General features: G+C 60.4%; 1 protein-coding gene across 2 annotated transcripts; it reads right to left on the bottom strand.

Moving 5' to 3' along the window:
* Window positions 1-704: 704 nt before the first annotated feature.
* Window positions 705-8,024, bottom strand: LRRC8E (leucine rich repeat containing 8 VRAC subunit E). Of its 2 annotated transcripts, none has more exons than XM_044254355.1 (3): window positions 7,976-8,024; window positions 4,586-4,728; window positions 705-3,967 (listed from the first exon to the last, which is right to left on the bottom strand). In XM_044254355.1, exons 2-3 carry the CDS (start codon window positions 4,721-4,723, stop codon window positions 1,724-1,726), a joined length of 2,382 nt encoding a protein of 793 aa, XP_044110290.1. In that variant the 5' UTR covers window positions 4,724-4,728; window positions 7,976-8,024; the 3' UTR covers window positions 705-1,723. The 2 variants fall into 2 exon arrangements, with proteins under 2 accessions (XP_044110290.1, XP_044110289.1); XM_044254354.1 differs by lacking the exon at window positions 7,976-8,024 and adding an exon at window positions 4,900-5,001.
* Window positions 8,025-9,914: the final 1,890 nt, after the last annotated feature.

Raw genomic sequence — 9,914 nt, 5'->3', positions numbered from 1 at the left:
GTCACTGTAGGGTCTCTAGGACCAGCGGCATGACCCCTGATCTCGACGACAGGGCCAGGGTCATGGCCAGAGTTCTAGGTCAGACTCATATGGGGTCTTTCAAGACTTTCCCTCTTCTTGCAACCCCAGAATGTGAGCCCTGCCCCTGGGCAATGCAGAAAATGGTCCTTGGTGTTAATGCGCCTCAGCCTGTCTTCCCCGAGGCTTAGCTAGTGTGATGAGTGCCTCGGAAAATGTCCCCAACTGGAATCCTGGTTTTCGGAAAGCAGTTTGCCTCTGCTCTCAGTTGCCAGGAAGAGGCTCACATTTTGGAGACACCTTGTGGTGTCCAGTCCCAGGAGGTCAGGGTCAGGCGGCCTGTCCCATATGCCCCACGTACTCCTGGTCCAGCACAGGAACACTGGTGGGCGATGAAGGCTTGTGGGAATTTCTGTGGTGACAACTGACGGGTCAAACAGGTACAAGAGAGTGGGGTCTGGAGAACTAACAGATAATGTAGAGGAAAAGGGGTTCTCCAGAAAAAAGGTAGGCAGAGGATGCCACCTAATTTCTCCTGGTGAGTCAAGATCGTTCTGCCTCTGCTTCCAGGACAGAAAAACTCATACCCTTGATGCTGGCAGGTGAGTATCACTGCTTGCCTATAACCAACTGGTCTGGTGAAAGGGAAGGCTTAGACAACAGAAATGGATACCAGAGATCAGAAGTTTAGTTTTCATAATTCGTATTATTTATTAAGCATCCTCTGATAGATGCTCCCTCATACAGGGAGTATTTGAAAGACAAGTTCCTGCCTGTGCTCAGAAGAATGTAACTTCCATCGCAGGCGTTCTGAACCCCGGAGTCTGCCATCCTTCGGATGTCCATGAATGGCCCTCTGGGATGTCTGGGGGAATCTGCTGCCTGCCTGAAGTCGCTTGCATAACTTTGCATGTATGTGTACCTGAGCATTTTCCTGGGAAAGGAGGTGCCCAGCTTATATCAGATGTTTAAAAAAGTCTAGGACTTAAAAAGGGTTCAGAATCCCTGCACTGGACATCCAGATTCTGGAGGTCCACAATTCCCAACATACAGACCTAGGACCACCTTCATTAGAATTACCTGGGATGCTTACTGACAGTCAGGTTCCTGGTCTCCAGCCAGACCTGAGTCAATCTTTCAGGGGTGGGGCCCAAGATGTTTTGTTTTGGGGATGTTGATTTTGATGCGTAGCCAAATGTAAGAACCATTTTTCTGAGTGCACGTGTACGTAGCAAACAACTTATAAATAAGGGATTGGCATCAAAGCTGGGGGTGAGGGTCGCTGGTCTCCTGTGTCTGTGTCCCCTCCTTGGGAGAGAACCCCAGATAGAAGCTGGTTTTGGTCCAGGGCTGGGGGAGGGTTGAAATCCCATTGGGATGTGCCGCACCCCCTTATATGGCACTAATTGAGCTAGAATGTCCACGGGCGGGGCAGGCCAGCCAGCCAGTCAAAGACACAGGTGTGGTTTTAGTCTGAGAATCCAAGGACTGAGTTAATCCCTCTCTGACGTTCCACCCCAAATCCACGGCCTCCTGTCTCTTCTCAGACCAGCCCCAGGATCTTGCCTGGACCCCACGAGGCTGATGTGTCTGCTCCTCCTCTCTTGGCCTGGGCCGTCTTGGCCACCTCTCTTGAAGACAGCAGCAGAGACTCTGGCATGGAAGCATCCAGAAGGCCTCTACCCCAACCTTCCCCACCTTCGCTTCATTCCTCCTCCAGTTTCTCCCGCACCTCTGCCGGCAGGCCCTCGTAAAGGGCATCCTCTACCACGAGCCCCACTTTCCTGAGCCCCACGCAGTTGCCAAGCTCTTCTGGCAGCACCTCCAAGCGGTTGCCCCTGAGCTCCAGGCGCCCGAGGGCTCTGAGGGCCCCCACCTGGGGCGAGAGCTGGCTCAGGTGGTTGTAGCCCAGGAGCAGCGTCCGCAGCTTGCGGCAGAAGAAGAGCTCGTCGGGCAGGGCCTCCAGGGCATTGTAGGACAGAGCGAGGTGCTGCAGGTTCTGGAGGAGGCCCAGCTCAGGGGGCAGGGAGCGCAGCCCATTGTGGGAGATGTCCAGCAGGCGGAGGCTGCAGCACATGCCCAGCTGGCTGGGCAGGGTCTCCAGCTTGTTGTGGCTGAGGTAGAGCTGCTCGAGGCCCCGGAGCTTCCGCACGTGCTCGGGGACATAGGCGATCTGGTTGTGCCACAGCCTGAGCGTGACCAGCTTGCGACAGTGCTGGAAGCTGAGGATCTCCTCGATGGACCGCAGGTGGTTGTCCTTGAGGTCCAGTTCCTGCAGCGCGCCCAGGCTGAAGATGGCGTGCGGGATGCGCTCCAGCCCGCAGGCCACCAGCTCCAGCTCCCGCAGCGCCGCCAGCTTCTTGAGGCTGTTAAGGGCCAGCAGGCGGGCCCCATCGTTGTGCAGGCTGAGCCGCTGCAGATGGCCGGCCACGTCCGTCACGCTGGCGGGCACCTTGCCGGCGTTGCTCCGCAGAGATAGCACCTTGAGCTGCTTTAGCTCCCGGAGGCTCTCGAGGGTCGCCGCCCGAGCCAGCTCCGGGGGGAAGAGGCCCTCGAGGTGCAGCTCCTCCAGGCCCCGCAGCCCAAACACCCACAGGGGCACCTCGCGGAGCTCCTCGCACTTGACGCGGATGACCTTGAGGCGGTCCCGCAGGAAGACCTGCAAGGAGAAGGGCAGCCTGGCGGGCGAGTGCAGCAGGCTGAGCTCCTGCAGGCCCACCAGCTGCGAGAGGCCCGGGGGGAACGTGATGTCGCAGATGGCCTCCAGCCGCAGCGCCTCCAGCTCGCTGAGCTCGAAGACGGTGTCGGGCAGCCCCGGGAGCATGCAGAGGGCCAGCTCGAGCCGGCCGCGGGCGTTGCGCTGCAGCTTCTGCCGAAGCTTCTCGGGCGTCCACTCATGGTTCAGGTTGAGTTGCTTCAGGCGGCTCTCACTGACCTCGGAGAGGAAGACGGCGAAGCGCTTGGAGTAGAGCGAGTCATACTGGTCGATGAGGTGGAGCATGAAAGCGAAGTCATTCTTGACGTCCGGTATGTCCCCCATGCCGGTCTCCTCCCGCACCGAGCGGAAGGAGTACTCCTTGAGGGGCCGGTGGAAAAGCCAGTAGAGGGTGTAGAGACAGGTCAGCCCGTAGACGCACACGAAAGAGATGTAGCAGAACGCCAGCTTGGAGAAGAGGTGGGCCTTGGTGTGGTTGCAGCAGAAGCTGGCGTAGCCTGTCACCTCCGAGGTCTCGACCCTGCAGGCCACCAGGAAACTGATCTTTTCCACATAGACCAGGTTGTAGACCAGGATGGCGAAAAACTTACAGACCTTGAGCACCGTCTGCCGGATGTACATGGTGTACAAGATGTCACCCTCCTCCACGTGCACGCGGAACTTCTTGACCTTCTCAAACAACGCCTTGGCCTGTTCGCCCTCCTTCTTGTCCAGCAGGGTGACGGCCGGTGGCTCCGTCACCACCTTCTCAGGCTCCATCAGCACCTTTTCCTTCTCACCCTCACTTGCCTTTCCTGGCCCCGCGGACGCCTCCACAGTCGCCGTCGCCCGTCCCGCAGCCGGGCCCTTGTGGTTGTCCCCAGAGACCTCGGACAGGGCCCGCGTGGTCCACGGCGAGTCGAAACACTTGCCCAGAATGGAGATGAAGTGCTCGATCTTGGAACTGGTGCCGGGGAACTTGAACCAGAAGCTGGTGCAGACCATGAAGATGAGTGTGTGGATGACGACCAGGTAGGGGAAGTACTTGGCGTACCAGTGGAGGGCGGTCTCGTAGCACAGCTGGTTGATGAAGCTGTACTGCTGGAGGTCCAAGTTGTTCTTGAGGCCGCTGACCTCCCGGAGGCCCCCCATCTGCTCGGAGACCCCCCGGGGCAGCAGCTGCTGGCACGGGGCTTCGGATAGATTCTCTCGGAGCTCGTGACTGGGCAGACAGATGATCTTGTCCTGTGTCACCTGGGAATGAGGCGAGGGAAGAGGTTCAAGGAGCTGGGCCGGCCTGGATAGCTGGCGCGGGGGTGGGGGTGGGAGGCAGGTGGGCTGAAGGTGGGAGGAGGCCCCAGGCCCTGCTGACTGTCCCCAGCTGGCTGTGATTTTGGAAGAGTCGCTAAGCCTCTGAAAGCACCTCAGTCTTTGAAAAAAGGAGTCCGGCTGAATACGATGCTTCGTTTCTCTCCCTCTCCGACCCGGCAAAAGATCCTGAAGTCCTAACCCTTAATACCCGTGACTAGATCGTCTTTGCAGAGCACACGTGATCAAGTTAAGGTGCGGTCATTGAGGTGGGTCCTTTGGACAAAGACACATGCACAGCGAAGAGGAGCGACCGGCATCTATACACCAAGGAATGCCGGAGGCCACGGGAGAGCCGGGAAGGAGAGAGGCAGGGAACGCAGTATCCCTCTCCCTCACAGCCCGCGGAAGGAAACAACCCCGTCAACGCTTTGATGTCCCCCTTCCAGGCTCCAGAACGGTGGCACAACCGCAGGAAGACTTCCGGAATCCCCAGGCCCCGCCCCCTGCAGGGCCCGCCTCCCCACCGGCGCATCCAGGCCCCGCCCCGGCGGTGCGCCTTACCTGCAGAGTGCAGCCGAAGACCCCGATCATGAGCATAGCCACCGTGAGGTACTCGGCCAGCACGTCCCACCAGGGCTTGAGCACCTTGAAGGCGGGCTGCTGCTCCGTGAACTGCTTGAACTCGGCCACCGGAATCATCTTTCCTGCGGGGGAGGGGCAGGCAGGGGTTGCAGAGACCCTCAAGAGGGGGCGCCTGGTCGTGGGCCCCCAGCGAGCCGGACACCTGCCTCTGCTCCCAATTTGCCTTCTCGTCTGCCCCAGCCTGGCAGAGCGCACGAGCTGTGTGCCCCCTTCCCCTCTGCCCCGGACCTCACCTCCTTCCTGGAGCCAGGCTACTACTGTTCTCCCCACTTCTGCTCCCGGGGATCCCTGCTCCCATCTGACGCTGCTGGCCCTTTCAGAGGTCGGGACCGGCAGTCCACAGGGCCTCTGTCCCCCAGCTGGCCCGTGTGGCGCTCTCCCAGAATGCAGCCGCCGCCCACCCTCAATGCAGAGCCCGAAGCGCTCGCTCTGCGGCTCTGACTCCAGACACCCAGCCCCAGCTCTCTCTGCCACTGGGCCAGAGCGCGTCTGAGGCAGGCTCAGGACTTCCGGGGTGTGGGCCCCCCACCCCCTTCAGGGGCACTCCGGGCACCACCTCCAACCTCCAACCGGAAAAGCCGGCTGGAGCCTGGCTCTGGTTACAGGGCCCGAGGGGCAGGGAGTGGCAAAACCGAAGGCTGGTCAGTTAGGGGGAGGGAGCCCTAGGACACCTGGGTTTCTACAGGGGTTGGTGCCCAGAATCTGAGGCAGAAAACAGAAGCCTGGGTAGGGGGTGCCAGGATGCCTGGAGGGCAGAGGATCAGGAAATGGAAAACACAGGGAGAAGCCAGAGTGACACCTACGGCCCGGGCCGGGGCTGGGCGGCCGGCCCACTCTGTCTGTCCCTGGGTTTCATTTTAGACCAAGGTATCATTATTTCAGATATGGACAGCCAGGAGCAAGTCACACGGGGGCGTGGGCCACAAGCTGGGACATCACCCTCCCAAGCAGGGAGCAGGGGAGCCTGCCTCCCACAGGGAGCCTCCCTACCCAGCGCCCTGAGGCTGGACGGAAGGAAAGGGAGGCAGCAAGACCTGCACTGCTTCCCAGGGGGCTCCGAGGCTGGACTGCCCCTCCCAGCATCCGTGCTCCTCTACCCTGCCAGTTTTCCCATATGGGGTTCCCGGAGACTGGGCAAGGGAGGGAGGTATCTGGGCCATCAACGGGTCCCCCAGCCTCTCACCCATTTCCTAGGGGAGGGGAACCTGGCCTTGGCCCACACCTCAGTCAATTACTCGACACTTCCCTCCCACCCTCCTTTTTTTTGGTCCCCAGGTCAGTGAGGCCTTGGGTTGGCTCCTGGGTGGGGATGGGGTGGAGGTGGGCAAGGATACAGGATGCGGGTTCTGCCCACCAGGCTGAGGGCTGAGGGCGGGGCAGTCCACCACACCTTCTAATCCCATCAGAGGCCCTCACTTTGGGATGGCAGGGGCAGGGCCCCTTGACTCAGGCCCTGACTCACCCCAACCGGGCACGCAGACAGGGGGTGCTCAGACAGAACCTAGGCTCCCTCCCACAGTGCCCCATCCTTCACTCTCACTGTGACACCCGGTCCTAAAAGGAAAACTGTGTGTATCAGTCCAGTCCCTGGGGAATCTTAAACATGTGGGGCTCATGCCCGGGGGGCCCAATGTACACGGTAGCCATCCAAGGGGACACCTGGGGGCATTCTGGAGTGTGCGCCTGGATGTACACATTGAGCTGAGGGGAGAGCCGGGAGCCAGCTGCTGTTCTCCCCGCCCTGGGGACCTGTCCCTGTGAGGGACCCCACTCCGCCATTCAACCTAAGGAGAGCACTTCTGGGGTCTGTGACAAAAATACATGGGCAGGGACCAACCTTCTGCCTGCGTCCATCTCGCCTGGCCAGGAGCTCTAGCGCCCACCATACCAGGACTGCAATCAAAGGCAACAAGGCAGAGACACCCAGGGTCCCCAGTGGAAGGCCCCGTGGCTCTCACGGAACAAGGTATACATACACAACACCATCGGAGGCAGACATGGGGGTTATCATTATCTGTCTCCATGACTCAAACTGGATGGCCCGAACCTGCCATTAAGCTTCCACAGACACAAGACGGGGGCCCCCCCCGACTTTGTCTGAGCTGGGCCCAGGGGGAGGGCCCCAGGGCGGAGGGCTTGAGGGAAGGGGAGTCCGGAGGAAAACAGCCACTGGGCCACACGCACCTTATGGCCACCAGATGCTTCCAGGACCTCCTTTCATCCCAACTCTCGGAGGGAGGGGGCTGCAACCCTCATTTTCCAGACTCTCAAGGAGGGAAATAACCAGCTGGAGGTTTCACAGCTACCAGTGGTATTTAAGGCGTAACCCCCAAGTCTCATCTGCCTGGTAGCACCCCCTCCCCCCCACCTCGTACGCTTGTGGGTGACAGCCTCTGCTGAGATGCCACCGTGTCTTCTCCAGGAGACCCTCCGAGGTGAGCTCCGGCAGAGCAGACGGGCGGTCAGCAGCCGCTCGGATGCCAGGCTGGAGGGTCCTGGTCCACCTAACCACCAGGCCCAGCCCGAGCTCCACCCATCCATACCTCACCCCTGCTTCTGCTCTCTCAGGCCCTCCCCGGAGCTCCCAGGTGGCCTCCCAAAACAGGGCACTGGTGGGTGCTCCTGGTCCCGGCCCCCCCTCACCCACAGCCCATGCTAATGGGCAGGGAAAACACAGTGATAGTTGTCAGCCCTGAAACAGGCTTTGGAACACACGGGTCCAATCTTTGACTTTTACACAAGAGAGAAACTGAGGGGGAAAGAAAGTGCGAGAAATTGAGGTGGGGTGGGGTGGGGGTCTTAGGAGCAGATCTTGGGCCAGGCCCGGGCTTGGGGACTCCCTGCCTAGTATGTTTCCAGGCTGCACTGCCAGGACTTGGGAGAGGAGGGAGTCTTGAGGTTTAAGAGTTCTGGATGGGACAACCTGGAGAGGACCCCAAGGGGTAAGGTTCTGGGGGCACTGAGGGGTTCGCAGAGGTGAGTTGTCGCTGTCTTCCCCCCCCCCCCCGCAGGCAAGGAGAGGGGAACAGGATCAAGACCCGGGGGACGGGGGGGGGGGGGGTCCTCCATCCTGCTGACCTTCGTTCCGTCCTAGCCCAGACCCCCCACCCCCACCCCGCTCCCTGACAGGCGCCCTCGGGCTGCCGACCGCCGAGTCTCTCGCCGCCCCCACCCCCTCCCCAGTTCATTGTGCGCCCCAGCGGGCCGCGGGCTCGGGCGCCAGTGTCAGCGGCACCTGGGACGGTCCTCATGTGGGCCAGACCCACGCCCCGCCGCCCCGTCCCCGGGGACAGACCGCCATCTACTCACCGCTCCGGCTGGGACGCTGGGCCCAACTCCTGGGTCCCTGGGAGCGGAGCGGCCGGGACTCCCGCAGAGTTCCCCGGCCAGCCTGGGTGAGTCAGGGCGGGCGGGCGGGACAGGAGCCCGGGAGCCGCCCCGCCTGCCCGCCCCGTGGACGGCCCGGCCCCGCCTCCCTTTGGGCCCTCTCAGGTCGCCCCCAACTCCCGGCGCGGAGGGGTTGTGGGAGGAGGGCAGTCGTACCCCCGCTCTCCCCGCGGTGGGTGAGGGGCGGGCCGGAGGAGCGGGGGGTCTTAGACCTTTGGCTCAGGCTGCAGTCGGGGAAACGGAGGGGCCCGGAGGGACTGAGCTCCCAGAACCAGCCTCGGGGCTTCCTTCCAGGATCCAGGCTGCATAGACCCTGTCAGGAACAGGTGACGAGCCTCCCCACCCCCACCCCCTCCCCCAGGTGTAGCCACCTTCAGGCATAGCCAAGGGACCAGTGAACAGAGTCCGGGGAACCAAAGGGGGTTTCCCTTTTCCTGCTCTGAGCACCCGGCCAAGGGAAGCTGAGCAGAGTGGGGGCGCTTCTTGGTCTGACCCTGCCCAGCCTTGAGATCTGCTCTGGACTTCCCCGGGAGGGGTAGGAGCAAGGTGCCCTCAGGTCTGGGGTAGGGTGGGGGGTGTGGAGCCAGGAAGCACAGGGGCCAGAGGGCTCTGAGATCCCAGGCTTGAGGGCAGCCTGGGAGGCCAGCTTCTAGAAAGGATGACTGCCTCCCCACCCCCACTCATTCCTCCCCAGCTGAGGAGGCCTACGCTGAGTCTTAGAATCAGAAAGGACCCGCTTCAGCCTGAAGGCCTTTGATGAACCTTGATCGCTTCTATCTGTAAACCTCAAGGGAGAGGGGACCTTGACGAAAGGGGAGAATGAGATCCCTCCCCTGCAGGAATAAGAAGCCCATGAGTCCACTAGACCCGAGATAGCCAGACACTCCAAACCTTGAGGATGGGGATCCCCCCCCCCCTCCGCTTAGGTTCCTCTGTGAAGCCTTGTGATTGGCACGACCCTGGGAGGCACAACTTCTCCAAAGTCTGTGAGCTCCCCCATGGGCAGCCCCAGTGTAGACCTTCATTATGAGGCTGAAATAAGCAAGGCCCCGTTCTCTCTCAGAGCTTCTGCCAGAGCAGGGGCAGCCAACACGGAGGTAAGCATGCAGACAGGCCAGGGAACGAGTCCCTGGGAAAATGCTGTGCATGTCACTACGCAGGGCGAGGTGGGTGAAAAAGGCCAAGGGCCACTTCGGGGCTTTTGAGATGGAGTCATTTCTCCCTCTCCTTCACCCCTTCCTGCCCAGCAGTAGCTCCTTAGATCCATGTCCTGGGGGTGGGGGTGGCGTTTAAAGCTTTATGTTGAAGTGAGCATCCTTTTTTTTTTTTTTTTTAAAGATTTTATTTATTTATTTGACAAAGAGACAGAGAGACCACAAGTAGGCAGAGAGGCAGGCAGAGAGAGAGAGAGGGAAGCAGGCTCCCTGCTGAGCAGAGAGCCCGATGTGGGGCTCAGTTCCAAGGACCCTGAGATCATGACCTGAGCCGAAGGCAGAGGCTTTAACCCACTGAGCCATCCAGGTGTCCCTGGAGTGAGCATCCTTTAAAAAAATAAATAAATAAATAAATAAAATTAAAAAACAACTTTATTTATTTATTTGAGAGAGAGCGTTTGCAAATGTACATAAGAGCATGGGGAGCAGCACAGGGAAAGGGAGAAGCAGACTCCCTGCGGAGCAGGGAGCCCAACACAGGGCTCCATCCCCGGACCTTGGGATCATGACCTGAACTGAAGGCAGACCCTTAACGGACAGAGCCCCCCACACGCCCCCGGAGTGAGCATCCTGACACACCTTACTTTACACCCTTGTACGAATCTCTGAGGTCACTGGGATAGAAGCCCTAGGACCCTAGCTCATGA

The sequence above is a fragment of the Neovison vison genome, chromosome 6, assembly GCF_020171115.1.
Source record: "Neovison vison isolate M4711 chromosome 6, ASM_NN_V1, whole genome shotgun sequence".
Taxonomy (NCBI): Eukaryota; Metazoa; Chordata; class Mammalia; order Carnivora; family Mustelidae; genus Neogale; species Neogale vison.
This window is presented reverse-complemented; position numbering and strand designations above follow the sequence as displayed.

Excerpts from the sequence above, each read along its gene's own strand:
- LRRC8E (XM_044254355.1), bottom strand. The coding sequence starts at position 4,723 with ATGATTCCGGTGGCCGAGTTCAAGCAGTTCACGGAGCAGCAGCCCGCC. Across the intron at positions 3,968-4,585 it reads TCTTCGGCTGCACTCTGCAG|GTGACACAGGACAAGATCAT; the intron begins GTAAGGCGCACC and ends CCTCATTCCCAG.